At 49.8% G+C, this 15,918-nt stretch overlaps 1 protein-coding gene across 8 annotated transcripts; it reads left to right on the forward strand.

The window, feature by feature from the left end:
* Positions 1 to 9,874: 9,874 nt before the first annotated feature.
* On the forward strand, positions 9,875 to 15,623 carry KRT5 (keratin 5). Of its 8 annotated transcripts, XM_054590776.1 has the most exons (11): positions 9,875 to 10,208; positions 10,272 to 10,453; positions 11,029 to 11,243; positions 12,063 to 12,123; positions 12,234 to 12,329; positions 12,906 to 13,070; positions 13,464 to 13,589; positions 13,840 to 14,060; positions 14,851 to 14,885; positions 15,268 to 15,405; positions 15,496 to 15,623. In XM_054590776.1, exons 1-11 carry the CDS (start codon positions 9,875 to 9,877, stop codon positions 15,621 to 15,623), a joined length of 1,701 nt encoding a protein of 566 aa, XP_054446751.1. The 8 variants fall into 8 exon arrangements, with proteins under 8 accessions (XP_054446751.1, XP_054446745.1, XP_054446746.1 ...); XM_054590770.1 differs by having other exon boundaries at positions 9,875 to 10,453; positions 15,268 to 15,432; positions 15,475 to 15,623; XM_054590771.1 differs by having other exon boundaries at positions 9,875 to 10,453; positions 15,268 to 15,432; positions 15,493 to 15,623.
* Positions 15,624 to 15,918: the final 295 nt, after the last annotated feature.

Genomic DNA, 15,918 nt, shown 5'->3' on the forward strand with positions numbered 1-15,918 from the left:
GTGAAGGTAGCCTCTTCACTGTTGTTCCAAGGACCTAGTCCAGGAACTGGTGGTATAACATGTAGAATGGGCATGTAAATGCGATGAAACGTGAGCCTCTGCAGTGGGCAGTTTTTGGAAGGGAGCTGTGAGGAGCAGAATTCAGGATGAGGGAGAGGCAGGCAGGGCTGGGTTGAGGAGGCAGGGAAGAGAAGTTGGGAGAGGGTAACCTGGGTGTGGATACAGAGTAGATTTCCTTGGCAGAAGGAGACTCTGGATAGAGATGGTGTACTTACTGCCTGTTGCTGCTGTAAAAAAATTACCAAAAGCACAAGTTTATTATCTCAGGGATCTGGAGATCAGAATTTGAAATAAATATCACTGGGTTAAAATCAAGGTGTTGACAAGTCTGTATTTCTTCTAGAAGCTCTAGGGAAGAATCTATTTTCTTGCCTTTCTCAGGTTCTAGAGGATGCCTGCATTCCTTGGCTCATGGTTCCTTCCTCCCTATTTCAAAATTGACAACAACAGTCAAGTTCTTCAAACATGGAATCACTCTGACCTCCTCCTCTGTCTCCCTTCTCCACATTTTATGATCCTTAGGATTGCATTGGACCCACTTAGATAATCTAGGATAATTCCCCTATTTTAATTAAGATCATCAATTAGCAACCTTAATTCCTTCTGCAGCCTCAGTTTCCCTTTGTCATGTAGCAAAACACACCCACAGGCTCTTGGGATTAGGTTTGGACATCTTTGGGGACCCTTCCTCTTTGGACATCTACTACCATAGATGGTAAGAGGAATGGTGAGACATGGGGACCCTCAGAGGAATGAGGAGGTGAGTATAAGGCTAATAGGTAGCTCCTATGTGTTCTTGAGCAAAGGAGGGCTGTGTTTCACTGAGGGACTAAAGACAACCTCAGTTCTCAGGGTTAATGTGAGATCATTTTCCAGACTCAGAACAATGAAGCCATGTTATGTCTGAGATCTTGCAGACCATAACATGTTATTGTTCTCTGCGGAGGGCAGTGTGCCAAACGGCAGGAGGCCATTGATGGTGCCAGCCCTCTCGGATGCCCAGGTCAGCTGGCGGCTAGAGACTGCCCAAGAGGCTGGACAGGTCATGACGTTTTAGTGGTGAGGCATGGATAGCCACTGAGGGTTTTCCTAGCCCTGGACAATGAAGCTGCCCCTTCTGGGAAGGCCTGGAGGGTGAGGAGGCTGATGGGTGGGACAAAACCTTGGGACAGACTCAGAAACCGGTTGGGAACCCTGGGCTGCTGAGGAGGGAAGCAGAGCCCAGTGGGGGTGCGAAGAAGGTCACTGTGAATGGAGCTTTTGTTCACTCCTTGGCACATGCCCTCCCTGGGAAGGCTGATGGCTAAGTGGAGAACACTTGGGCCTCATAAATCCCGAGAGGTGTGAAGTTCCATCTTGCGGGGGCATCATGGTTTTGATGACCTTAGTGGTTCCTCTAGAATTCTTCATGTGTAGGGCTTGAAGTTTAGAGGCTAGGATCCAGTTAGAAGGAGGCAATCAAGTGGCAGACATGTCTCAATGCTGGTTTGTTTTCATTTAGGTGACCTGTTTAACTGAGCAGGCTTTCGTGTGTAGGCTGCTGGTGGAGATTACCAGGGTGCTGGGCTCCTCAAGGAGCACCACCACTTATGTTCTAGTTGAGAACCTAGGCTCTAGGAACAGCCAGACCTGGGATCAAATATCAGGTTCAACACATTAGCTCTGCGACCTTAGATAAGACACATTTCCTTTCTGAGCTTCAGAAAACAGGGATAATAATAATGCATTATTACCATTGGATAATGTGAGTAGTAGGTAAGACAATAAATGATAAATCTCAGCACAATGTCAAGCACACAATAAGTACTCCAACAGTCCCTTACTTTAAAGGGGAGTGAGAGAAAATCAAGCCCAATGTTGCCAAAAAATGAGGCTGCATGTATGCATGACATGGGGTTAATTTCTGGGTACAGCCCCATGCAAGGAGTTGTTCTAATCCTTAGGAGGCCACTGGGTATCTTGGACCATCCCAAAGGATCCAAAATCCAAATAACTCTCAGGCTGGGCTATCCCATATCATCTCCTGTTCATGGCCTCTGCTTATCTAGAGCAAAGTTCTGTGGGACCCAGTCTGGGTGTCTTGGCCATAGGGAGTTTTGGATCAGGAGAGGTAAGGACTCAAAAGAAAGGCTGAAGGCTTAACCAAGATTCTGGACCACATGTGAAGTGTTGGGGGAAGCGGCTGTCCGACACTTCTTGGCCATCTGAAAGAGACTGCCCAAGAGGCACCTAAACCTTTGCCCTGTGTCTGGTGCCAGGGAAGTAGGGAGAGGAGAGGTGGTTGGTGATCTCCAATGTTCACCTCCCAGAAACATAGTATAAGATGACCCTGATCCACTGGAGTTTTCCTCAGACCCCATGGGTTCTGACCATCTAGAAAGGGGAGAGGTCTCCCCAAGGATCCACTCCCCTATCTCCACTCAAGGTTAGAGCCCTCAGGGTTGCTGGAAGATGCTGAGACACCAACTGCTGAATGGCATCTACAGCCCTCTATGTTTGCTGCCCTCCCAGGCAGGCTGGAGTCCAGAACCACTGCTGAAGTCCTTCTCTTCAGGATCAAGTCAGGGTCATGGGTCCACAACCAGACTGTCAACAATGATGAAGACGAGGGCTTTTGGGGGCACACTTGCCTGGGTTCATGTCTAGGCTCTGTCACTTACCAGCTACTTACCCTTTCTGGTCTCAGTTTCCTCATCTGTAAAATAAGGATGATAATAGGTCCATTGCACGAGGTTGTAAAGATTAAATGAGTTTAATATATCCAGAACCACGCCTGGCACACTGTCAGAACTATGTAAGAATGGCTGTTGTTATTGTCTTCTATCACGCCACAAAGCACATCCTGGGCACTGACCTGTGCCATGTTTTGAGCTGTTTGGATTAATGGAAAGTCCAGAGTTTCAGAGTTGTGCCCTGTCCAGCAATCATCAGACATGTTGCCTCGCCCATTTCTAAGAGAGAATGCATCTGGGTCTGTGCTTCATGTTTTGTGGCAGGGAGGCCAAGACAGAGAGAGAGAGAGAGAGAGTGAGAAACAGAGACAGAAACAAAGCTAGCACTCAGAGTAGCTGCCCTCCTGCCCAACATGAAAGCAAGGAGTATGTAGGTCCTGGGGTGGGGGTCTGGCTAGAGGTGCAGAGTTGAGGCTAACCAGCCATGAAAGCCCAGGTCTGGCAAGTAGAATGAGGGATGGTTCTGAAAACTGTTTCAGAGAATATGGATTTGACAGTGGGGTTCCAGAAACAGGCCAATGGGGTCATATGTCAGTTATCACTCTTTTTATCAGTTGGTGGAAGTAGGGGGTGGGAGAGCAGCATGGCAGAAAGGGGTTTCTATCACCCCATTCCTCTCCCCAATTGTGTCAGCACCCACAGCTTGGTGGGACCTGGTGACCTGGCACAGACAAGCGCCTTCGGGGAAAAGGCCTTGGTGCTGACTTTGGCTCAGAGGCTAGTTTCCACCCTGGAAAGGTCTGGGTTGATGCCAAAATTCTCAGGGCTTTGGGCAGGGAGAGGGGAAGCAGTGAAACCACATCACCCATGAGAGCCACTGGTCAGCCGCCTGATACACACAGACCTCGGGAAATCATTCTCTGAAGGTGACAGAGACACACAGCCTTGGAGTGGGACGTGAATGGTTCTTGCTAAAAAATAGCCCAAGCAAGGCACTGCAGAGCAATGGATGGTGTGCAGAAGAGGACCAGACCTAGTTCTGGCTCTACACCTGCCTTGCTGAGGGGTTGGAGATTAGGTCTTAATGTCTCTGACCTCAGCCTCCTCCTAATGAATGAATCACTGAGGGATATCTGGACATGGCTTGGAGGAGGTGGGGAGGAATCAAAGTCAGAAGATTCCCATGGGGAAGAGATCAAGGCTTGCCTTGGATGGCTTTGGGCAGTTTTCTTCCTAAATCCAGGCCAGAACAAGATTTTGCATGTCCACCCCTGTCACCAGGCAAATGGTGTGGGTTATTGCCCTGGGACTGGAAAGTTGGCCAAGAAGGAAATTCAGCCCTGTCCTCAGACATTTCATCACCCTCCGTGGGCCTGTCCCATTCACCACTGTGCCCCGTCTGTGGCAGCTCGGTGCATGGCACTCCCAATTGCTAAAAACACATCTCTCTGATCTCAGTTGCCTTTGATGTTGTGTCCCTCTTGGAAAAAGAGAACCCATTTTTACAAGCCATCGACAGTGACCGTTGGTCCCAGTGGACAGTGAGCAAGGCCAGTGAGCAGTCTATGTGTCTATGGGATGTGGAGAGGAAGGTGTAGCTGAGCCTAGGAAGTTGTTTGTTTGCCTCCAGGTGTCCTGAGGCTGGTCCTGGGAGTAGGAACATTTCCCACTTCCGCTCAGTTGCCTCTTTCCTTCCCCATCGCCTCATCACTGCTTACACTGCCTCATCCCATGTAGATGGAGCTCGCCTAAAGTGGAAAGAAAGTCAGATGAAAACCAGACTCCATCCCCTGCATCTTGCCCAACCTACTCAGGATGAGGACATGGTACACTAAGCAGAGACTTCAAGAGGGGAGCGCTAGTCTCTGCCTCCATCTTCCCATCCCTAATGTGGCTCCTGGGGCTGGTAGAAAGGGGCAAAGAGGAAAGGAACAGGAGAAGGCTAAGAATGCAAACATGCTCCCTTGCCTGCCTCTGACACTTTAAGGATAGAAGCTTAGTATAAATGAATCATGTCCTTGTGTCTTCATTGTAGGGAAAGGCTGAAAATTTGAAGAGCACCAGGCACACTCATACCCATATGTAAGAGAAAAAGCAAATGCCAAGAAAATGGTAAAAACCCTTTGCTTGTTCACCATTTTAGATTTTATAGATGCAGAGTCTGTAGGACAGAACATGGCATGTGGTAAGTCCTATATAAGGGTTTATTTAAAACAAAACAAAATATAACAAAACAAAACAAAACAAACCTACAATCTTCCAGATACCAAAGCAGCCCAAGTGCCCATCAATAGATGAGTGGATAAAACAACTGTGGGACATTAACACACAAGAATTCTACTCAACCGTAAAAAAGAAGAAAATTTTACCCTTTGCAACAGTATGGATGGACCTGGAGAACATCATGCTAAATGAAATAAGCCAGTCAAAAAGACAAATAACATAGGATTCCACTCATGTGTGTAATCTAATGCACAAACAGAACTAACATGCAAAAGAGAGACAGACTCAGGTGGAGGGCGGGAGGTTAGGGGTGGAGGGATTGAGCAAAAAGAAAAAAGGACTCATGGACACAGACAACAGTGTGGTGATTGCTGGGGGGAGAGGGTGTAAGGGGACTAAATGGTAATGGAAAAAAATACAATAAAGATTAAATTTAAAAAATTAATAAATCAAACTACTCTTGATGAGAAAGCCAAGAGCAGAAGTTTTTGCTGTGTATCCTTTTTTCAGTCTCTCTGACTAAAGTACCTGATTTCCAGCCCGTAGTTTCAATCAACCAAGGGGGATTTTCAAAGACTTTGGTATGCCATTGGCAAAACACCTTCAAATGAGAAGAGAACATTCCCTAGACTTGCAGGGACATGCTGGAGGGAGGCTGAGAGTTCTGTTCTGCAGTCTCGCCCCACAAGTGCCAATCGCCTGCTAAATCTGAGGGGTGGGGGCCAAGGCTGCTCCCCACAGCCCCCTGCATGATTACCCCACCCTTCCTGCCCAACCCCAGCCAGCTCCAAGTGAAAATTCCAGCTCGCGTGTCTTCCTCCAACGAGCCCAGGCCCCTTTCCTTCTGCCTGTGCAAACTGCTTCTCTCTCAGCACCAGGGTGGGAAATTACAGTGAGAGGCTGCTCTACGAATCCAGGGTCCCCACAATTCAAGGACCAAGATATGGCCAGAGTGAGCCCGGGACCCTTGGTAACTGTGCTGGGACCCACAATCTGTGTGAAAGTCTTGCACAGCAAAACTCAACCCAGGGACCCACTTACTACCAGGACCCAGATAATGGCAGGAGGGTGCCACGTTCAAAGCCCCCCTGAGCCAAGGCAGAGAGGTTGCTTTACTGTGGATATTTATGTTTTTATCCAGGTATATTTTCACGCATGGGTCACAAAGCCCTAGAGAGGCTGGCAGGGTTCCTAGCATCACAAGGCAGCCCTGGCCAGACACGGTGCATGAGAGAGGCCTGGGTTATCTAGCTCCCCAGTCCACAGAGGGCTAGTTTTCTCTATGTCATTGCCACCTCGAAAATGCTGCTGAGACCAAAGCTGGGACCTGGAGCTGCGTGCGGACAGAATGTCCTCTGGGTTTGGTGGAGGCAGAAGAATTCTTCCCCCAACTCCTCCCTGAGGCGAGGGCTTTGTGAAGAGTTGCTGAGGCTCGTGCTGCTCCACCTGCCCTTCCCCGTCCTGTCGAACCTGGCTCAACACTGGAACGTGGGACAGCCAACCATCGCCCAGGGAAGGGGTGACTCATGCCTGAGCTATTGTTCCCACTTTTTGTGCTGAACACGCATGAGATAAAAGGTCTGCAAAGATGAGGACGCTGCAGCTTTTTTTCTCTCCTGGAGGGGGACTTGGTGGCTCAGACAGGACATGTGGGCTACGAGTGGGCTCGGGTGCAGAGTGCGCTCAGGGTCAGGGGTTGGGGAGAGGAATGGGGGGAAGTCCAAGGAATAAAGAGTCATGAACTTTGTTCTCAGAGGGTGCCTAGGCTGAATGGGACAAGAGACTTGCCCTCTGGACACAGATTCAAGGACAGAAGGAGGGGGACAAGATTGGAAATGAGCATGGGGTGGGGGGTGTGCCTCACACAAAGATCTAGGGAAGGAGTAGAGGGAGGTGACCTTTTGTCTATCAGTTTAATTCAAAAAGTGTTTGCTGAGCAGCTCCAGTGTGCACTGCTGGGCTGCATGTGTGGCAATGTGAGGGTGAACCGGATATGCTCCCTAACCTTGGGAAGTGTACTGTCCTATGAGACCTAGAAACACGTGCAAAACCATCTTCAGTTAAATAGGTGTGTTACTGAATGTATTCTATTCTATAGGTCTTCTATTAAAGGCATGCAGATTGTGGTGGGAGCTCCTGGGAGGGAGCCCACTGGGCTTTACTGCAGGATTTGCCTAATCCTTGTCCCGTGGGCACCTGGACCCATTTGCTCCCTGCCTGGTCTGGGAGGTGCGTCCTGTTTAGAAACACTTCCCCTGTTCTCCATCCCTGCACACCTCTGAGAGGGAGGCCAGGGCAGGCCTCCCTGTCCCCCGTCTGCCAGGGAGACCAGCAGGGCCGGCCACTATGGCTTACTTAACCTCGCACTCATTTTTGTGGATGGGAAAAACAATGCCTGATGAAGGTAAGTAACATGTCCTGCCAAGTCTTGGTAATTCCCTCCGTGGGTACTCGGCAGAAAAGCTCGGTGAGCTCTGTGTAATCCCCTTTCTTCCTGCCACAGTGACATTCCAGGCTGGGGTGGGACTCTCCCACACTACAGTGTGTTGGTGCCTGGCTCCCCGGGGGGCACCTCCAGCGTTTATAGCTGTCCAGGTCTGGCGTTGTAAGAGGGGCTGCCCTGCCTGCTCCGGGGAGGGTTCCTACAAAGCTGGACAGAGGGGTGCTCCCCACAGCCAGGCACCCAAACACTCCCTGCCACAGTTACTTGCCACCCCCACCCCACTGGTCCCTGGCATCTGAATGCGAGCTTGGCACACGCTACCAATTCTCAGGCTAGCCAGAATGCATTCCTGTCCCACCAAGTCCTTCTCCTTCCACAACACAGCGGGAATGGAGAGAAAACAATGTCCCAGTATCTCAAGGAGGGTGGCGCTTCCCCGAGGGGAATGGGGACTATACCCCGGGGCTGGGTGCGAGGGGACCTACCCTGATGGCAGTCTTCCAGTGGAGAGGGAGAACTCATGCCAGGAGTCCCCAGATACCAGCCCCAAGCTTGGATATGTTCTAACAAAGGCTCAGGAGCCCCCAGTATGTCTCAGGGCCCCCAAGACACTCACGTCTGTTTCCTGAGAGGCAACAAAGTATAACATTGGTGAACTCAGTAAAATTCATCTCTGCCAGTCTCAGAAATTTTCCAGGCAAGGAAGCAACCCAAACCCTATTGCCCAAAAGCTGTAAGGCCAGCTCTGACTATCGGTCTGTCAGTCTGGATTTACCCGTCCACTGCTTTCTCATCACAGCCTCTGGTGAGCAGTCGCATCCCCGGCAGCTTCAAGTCATTTTCCCACAGCCGTGGCTTCCTTGAGGCCAAGGACAGGCCCTGACTAGAGATCCCAGAGCTTTACTGTTGAGAATGTAGCTCCTCAGCCCCAAGGCTTTGAAGCCATTCCTTCCCTCCAGCCCCAGCCACAGCTCTGGATGGCCCAAGCACTGCCTGAGAGCCCTGCTCCTGTTTGGGGGAGGTAAAGAGGTGGCTCCACTCAAGTCTGCAGCCAAAAAGAGGGGGTGTGCTTTACAGCAGACATTTGCCAAAGCCTGACCAGACCGCCCTCTCTGCCACTTGGTATCACAGGCCACCCAAACAAGCTTTGCAGAGGATCTTACAAGGGGCCTCCCTAAAACAACTGGGACAGATTGTTATGCCAGCTCCCCAGTCCCCCTACCCTGCTCTGTCTAGTCTCACTGGCAGGACAATCCGTAGACTTAGAATTCGGTTTTCCATTCCCCTGGCCCTGAAGGAGACTTTGGGCCGGAGCCCAGAGAAAGCACAGCAGTTCCCGCTGCTTGCAGCAGAAGGTTCTCCGTTATAACAGGCCGGTGGATTCTCAACACGTTCCTGATGAGATTAGAAGCTCCTGCAGGTATGTGTTTGTGGCAGCCCTCAGCCTGTATCAACAGATACGCGATGACTCATTTCTTGTCTAGTGGAGTAACCAAGGGCTTGCTGGAACACACCTGGGGGCTGGGGGATGGGCAGAGCAGCTCCCCCTGAAGAGGGACGGGACTGTCAGGCTGAGTCTCAGGACTTTTGTGAGGGACTGCAGGGACCCCAGGGTTTGCTCAGCCCTGCAGGGCCCCGCCAAGGCCAAAGTGCAAGGGAAAACACCACGGAAAGTGCTGAAGTAGGAGGAGCCGTTGAGTGATAGGTCTGCCTCTGCAGAGAGCAGAGTGGTATAGACCAGGGAGTGAGTGTGCCCATTTTCTCTATTTCTGGCAGCTTGGGACTTAGAGAGCCTTTCTGGCCTTACCCTTGCAGAAGAATCTTCCCCTGGGCTAGGAGAGAGGTGTGCCCCCCACCCCAAGAAAGGAAATTCTGCAGTAAAGAATTGGTCTATTTTCCTCTCTGGTGCATAGCTCAGATATCAAGCCATAGCTGCTTTCCAAGTACTCAAAATCCTTGCAGCAACCGCCTGTCTAGAAGAGTGAAAAGGGCCGATCACTGCCAGCAGGGAGTCACTTTGTCCTCCACTCAGGGACAGTGTACACTATGCTGGGATGGTTGATAACATCCCCAGTCCTGTAAGGATCCCTCGGGACATTGGCCAAATGCCCCCTCGCTTCCTGGCATCGTTCTTGGGCTGCTCACCACCCTGGGCCCCCACGGCAAAGTACGAATTGCTGCCAAAGCATCAGTGCTGCAAGGCAAGGTTATTCCTAACTGATCAGAGCCTGCCAGGAAGAAAGCGTTTGCTCCCCACACCACTGTGCAGGTGTGACGGTGAGCTCACAGCTGCCCCCCAGGCGTGCCCAGCCCACTTAATCATTTCACAGCTCCACAACTATCCCGCCCAGCCTTGTTCTAGAGGATAAAAGAGGGGAGTGCAGGTCCCGGGTAACAGAGCCACCTTCTGCATTCTGCTGAGCTCTGTTCTTTCCAGCACCTCCCTATCATCTTGCTCCACCAGGAACAAGCCATCATGTCTCGCCAGTCGAGTGTGTCCTTCCGGAGTGGGGGCAGCCGTAGCTTCAGCGCCGCCTCTGCCATCACCCCATCTGTCTCTCGCACCAGTTTCACCTCTGTGTCCCGATCTGGGGGTGGTGGTGGCGGCTTTGGCAGGATCAGCCTTGGGGGTGCTGGTGGAGCAGGCGGCTATGGCAGCCGGAGCCTCTACAACCTGGGGGGCTCCAAGAGGATCTCCATCAGCACTGGTGGTGGTGGCTTTAGAAACAGATTTGGTGCAGGTGCTGGAGGTGGCTATGGCTTTGGAGGTGCAGGTGGGAGTGGATTTGGTTTAGGCGGTGGAGCTGGTGGTGGCTTTGGACTCGGTGGAGGTGCTGGCTTTGGGCTAGGGGGTGGAGGCGCTGGCTTTGGAGGTGGCTTTGGTGGCCCTGGCTTCCCTGTCTGTCCACCTGGAGGCATCCAAGAAGTCACCATCAACCAGAGTCTCCTGACTCCCCTCAACCTGCAAATCGACCCCGCCATCCAGCGAGTGCGGACTGAGGAGCGGGAGCAGATCAAGACTCTCAACAACAAGTTTGCCTCCTTCATTGACAAGGTGAGTCATGATCCTTTGTGAAAAACCACTGTGAGAGTGGAACAAATAGCAAAGAAAGTATGAAGAGGAACATTTCCCGACTCTGTGTGCATACTTCATAGTCTGCAGTTAATGTTTTTCTATTTGTTTCTGTCCCAGATTTGTAGCTGTTTTCCTAATTAGAATGGCAGCTTGGAGGACAGGGTCTTAGTTCTCTCCATTCAGAGGTTACCCTATAAGGGCTCCTTGATTACTATTGGGCAAAGAGATGAATTCTGTGCTTCATGTAATGGGACTGATTGCACAGGTAGATGAGTTCATTGGGCAGGAGCCTGAGTGGCTTCATAGCCACCACTACCCTGGGCCACACTCCACCCAGCTGTGCCCAGTGCTATCTGTGCCCTGGACAAGTGCCCTGTGTCCCCAGAAAAGAGTGCTTAGGTGCTTCACTCTATACCTTCCCTCCCAGGGTCCAGGGCCAGGCACTTGCACATGGGAAAGATTTAGGAGGAGAGCATGAGAAGGAAGAACAACTGGTGATGATCACTGAAACATGAAATCTAGGTTTCTTTATCTTTAAACTCTGTCCCTTCCAGGTGCGCTTCCTGGAACAGCAGAACAAGGTCCTGGACACCAAGTGGACGCTGCTCCAAGAGCAGGGCACCAAGACCGTAAGGCAGAACCTGGAGCCTCTGTTCGAGCAGTACATCAACAACCTCAGGAGACAGCTGGATGGTGTCCTGGGGGAGAGAGGCCGCCTGGACTCGGAGCTGCGGAACATGCAGGACCTGGTGGAGGACTTCAAGAACAAGTGAGTTGCGGTGGAGTGAAGACAGGGGCTGGTGATGTTCTTGGCACCAGATGTACTTTCTAACCAGACCACTGCTTATGCCCTCCCCCATGGACTAGACACATAGACACATGGGAAGACACTTCAGGGCCTTCCATGGACACCTGAAATACTAAAATAAAATCCAGGTTTATGTTTTGAAAATTCCAGCTCCAAATTTAGCCCCTATGCAAGGCCCTTAGCCACCAGCCAGAGCAACAAGCTTGATGTCTGTGGTACCAGTTGGGGAAATAGTTGAGCAGTGTAATCCCTGCTCTTTGGGACTTTCCTCCCCAATACACTGAGTACACAGCATCGGCTTTTTGATGGATTCCCTCCGACGCGGGAACTGATGACATACTCAGCTAGGTGGCTCAAATAGTTCCTTTAGTCCTTATGAAGCAGCAACTGGGTTGCTAGTTTTTCTTTTTCTTTTTCTTTTTTTTTAAGGGCTATGAAAGCTAAAAAAAAAAAAAAGCATTAGAGAAGTAGACTAGATGTGGAGTTGGGAAGAAATAGCACAGGTTTTCTATAGGACTATTCTTCAAGCAGCTGAATTACAGCAATAGGAGAATGATTATCTGGTGGGCAGTTAAGGAGAACACAGTATCCTAATGAGTGAGGACCTTGCCCAGGGGGTCATACTACCAGTGCCCCCTCCCTGTCTGCTTTCAAAAAGTGAGAAGAGAAGCCCCCTCCCAGTGGGAAAGTAGGTTCACAGTTGACTTTATGCGATAAATACCCCAGGCCTCACCTGTTTCTTCATCTTCTAATATGCACTTTCCATGCTTTTTACCCCAGGTACGAAGATGAAATCAACAAGCGTACCACAGCTGAGAATGAGTTTGTGATGCTTAAAAAGGTGTGTGGGTAGAAGAGAACCTGTTGCCTGTGGCTATGGTCTCTTGAAGTGTCATTCATTTAAGTCAGGGTGGAAATTGGATACAGAGCCAACCATCCCTGTTTCTCTAGGATGTGGACGCCGCCTACATGAGCAAAGTGGAGTTAGAGGCAAAGGTCGATGCACTGATGGATGAGATCAACTTCTTGAAGATGTTCTTCGAGGCGGTAAGGAATGCCCCCTATCCAGGTCCCAGAGAGATGGTCACTGGGACACCAACAGGGATTAGGGTATCCAGAATTAAGTGACTTCCACTGGCTCCTAAGCTGTGGACACATCTTTGTCTTTCCTATCCCTTTAGTCCTACTTATACTTTATTACTTATAAGGCCAATCCTTAAAAAAACAAAGTCAGACTTAAAGCAGAAGATTTCTTCGACATTTTGCCGAGTGAGGTTTAGAATAAGTTATTCAAGGCACAAGTGTACCACCCAGCTGTGGTACTTAAACTCCCCTCTCTGTTTCATCCCGGCATGACAGACCAGTCAACTAGATTCTTTTGAAATGAGTTATGATCCCAAAAGATTCACATCTGAGAAATTACATGATAGGGATTTTGTGAAGGTTCAGACTTATTAAAGCTTTTAAAATTAATTTAATAATAGTTTTCATTAATAATTAATCATTTGATGTAGGTGGCTATTATTTTTTCTCAAGTTGACATACCACAATGAGTGGAATATTGGAGTGGACCTGACATAAGATAGCACAGAATTAGATGACTGACTTCCAGTTTCCCTGTAGGAGCTGGCCCAGATGCACACACACATCTCAGACACATCTGTGGTCCTCTCCATGGACAACAACCGCAACCTGGACCTAGACAGCATCATCGCCGAAGTCAAGGCCCAGTATGAGGACATCGCCAACCGCAGCAGGACGGAAGCTGAGTCCTGGTACCAGACTAAGGTGGGTACCGTGGTGAATGTGTTCTGAGCCAGGGGATCAGACACATGTTTAGGATTCCAAACCATAACAAAATGCTAAGGACGGATCTAGTGAAACCCATGGAAGCTTCTTGGGTTGAGTTATGAGAACATTCATGTGTGCCTTTACCACAAAAAAATTTAAGTACCTTAAGAAGAATCTCACCCTGAATATCACACCAGAGTCTCCAGGAGAGCAAAGGCACTAAAGAGAAAATTATCTAAGATCAGGTCCACCTTGATAAAGTCAAAACCAGCCCCAGGCCTCAGATAACTGTACCACTTGCCACCTCTTGGTACCTCCTGCCTGGGAATGCTGGGAAAGTGTTTCCATCAGCATATAAATGGAACCTTTCCTCTTTCCTGCTGGCCCCAGTACGAGGAGCTGCAGCAGTCAGCTGGCCGGCACGGTGATGATCTTCGCAACACCAAGCATGAGATCTCTGAGATGAACCGGATGATCCAGAGGCTGAGAGCGGAGATCGACAATGTCAAGAAGCAGGTAAGGAGAAGTCGAAAGAAGGTGGGGGTGGGAGCTGAACTCTAAAAGGGAGATATATTTTGTTTGTTTCACTTCTTCTAAACATGCGCGCACACACAAAGAGCTGGAACAAGTACCAGCATTTCAATATTCCCCCAATCCATAGTGACCAGGACAAATGTTCTGGCTTTTCTCTGGAAACTCAGAAAGAGATACTGCAGGCCCTGCTCACTACTAAACTATCCTGACTTTTCTTCCTTTCCCTCTGTAGTGTGCCAACCTGCAGAACGCCATCGCTGATGCTGAGCAGCGTGGGGAGATGGCCCTTAAGGATGCCAGGAACAAGTTGGCTGAGTTGGAGGAGGCCCTGCAGAAGGCGAAACAGGACATGGCCCGGCTGCTGCGCGAGTACCAGGAGCTCATGAACACCAAGCTGGCTCTGGATGTGGAGATTGCCACCTACAGGAAGCTGCTGGAGGGCGAGGAGTGCAGGTGGGCAACATAGGGCTGATATTGCAAGCCCAGGATGGCCTCACATTTGATACGTAGAGCTTCTTCTCCACTACAAGGTGTAAAACACATGCACAAGTGACCACTGATTGTGCATGATAATTATCTATCATTAATCTGGAGTCAATCTGACCCTTGGGCACATAGCTGACCTGCGCAATATGGTCCCAACTCCCTTTTCTAACCTCGTTGCCACCACTAGTATTTTCAGATGCTGTCTCTCCTTCAAACAACTAAGCAACTCAACACATGTCTTCTCCATTCTTCAAGTTGCTCTTCCTTCGTGAAACCTTTAATGATTCCTTCAGCTGAGTTAAATTCACCTGACTCTGGGTTCTGAAACTACTCTGTTTTCTTCAATCTTCTATGGAGCACTGCCTACTTTCTATTAGAAGTATTTCTGTCCATGCCAAGTCCTCTCACAGAATGTAAGCTCCTGCAAGGCAAAAACTCCTTCATACATATTCAAAGTTCCCGGTCTCTTACTCATGCTTTCCATATAATGGGTGGAGGAGAATGTGAGTGATAATCTCCCTTTGATAAGCTGTTTCTAGGTCATTTTCTCTTCTTTGCAAAGCCCCTCCAGAGAGCTATCTCTTTCTCTAATTTAAGCAGGTTATTTTTTAGTGTGTGTGTGTGTGTGTGTGTGTGTGTGTGTGTGTGCGCGCACGCGCGCGCAAGCTCCTTGCTTCATAGATCAAGCCTTAAACATGACTCTAGGTATTTTCTTTGGGGGAGTTTTTAACTCTTATTTCAATTGTTCCCCTTTCAGACTGAGTGGAGAAGGAGTTGGACCAGTCAACATCTGTAAGTAACTTTAAAGAGACATTAACAGTGATAATATGTGGTATTTAGTGTCAACTCGGAATCCTGCTGTTTCTACATTCTGGACATTCCCATCCCAATATATGGTTATTTAGTATACTCAGTGGAGGGGAAAGGACACGGATTGAGACATGAAGCAATGTGGCTCATGTCTTATCTCCTAAAGGGTAACTCTGTATCTTACACATCTTGTACCCTACTCCCCTGCACCTTCCCCCCACCCCACCCAATTTAGCACCATTCCTTGCCCACTATATTCACCAACTTTCTGTTAGGGACCTTAACACTAGCAGGATCAAATTAATTGGATGAGTAGGATCAATCAGACAGACTGATCTCACCAATATCCCTCTTTTCTCTGCAGCTGTTGTCACGAGCAGCGTCTCCTCTGGCTACGGAAGTGGCGGCGGCGGCGGCGGCGGCTTTGGCAGTGGCCTTGGCGGAGGTCTCGGCGGAGGTCTCGGCGGAGGTTTCGGCGGTGGTCTCGGCGGTGGTCTCGGCGGTGGTCTCGGCGGTGGTCTTGGCGGAGGTGGCAGCTACTACTCCAGTAGCAGTGGGGGCGGCGGCACAGGCAGTTTGCTCAGTGCAGGAGGTTCTGGCTTCAGTTCAAGCAGTGGCCGAGGCATGGGGGTGGGCTTTGGTAGCAGCGGCGGGGGCAGCAGCTCCAGCGTCAAATTTGTCTCCACCACCTCTTCCTCCCGGAAGAGCTTCAAGAGTTAAGAGCCTGCTGCAAGTCTGCTTTCCAAGGGCAGCAACCGGCCCCCGGTGACTGCCTCTTCTAGGTGGGTGCCAAGCTAAGTTTTCTCTTTTACTGGAGTGTAGTCTAGACCACGCCTATTGCAGAACCACAGTCTTCGGTTCCGGAAAAGGCCCGTTACCCAGTCTCTAGTCTCCTATGCTGTGATCCTATGTTCTGTTTCAAATCAGCCTTTAAGTATGGTCCTTGATGAGAGAAAAGTCCAAAGTTTTTCAATATCTAAAACAATCAAAACAGAGTCCCCACCCTAATCCCCAA

The sequence above is a fragment of the Pteronotus mesoamericanus genome, unplaced genomic scaffold, assembly GCF_021234165.1.
Source record: "Pteronotus mesoamericanus isolate MK-2021 breed Mesoamerican mustached bat unplaced genomic scaffold, CSHL_Meso_final scaffold_21, whole genome shotgun sequence".
NCBI lineage: Eukaryota > Metazoa > Chordata > Mammalia > Chiroptera > Mormoopidae > Pteronotus > Pteronotus mesoamericanus.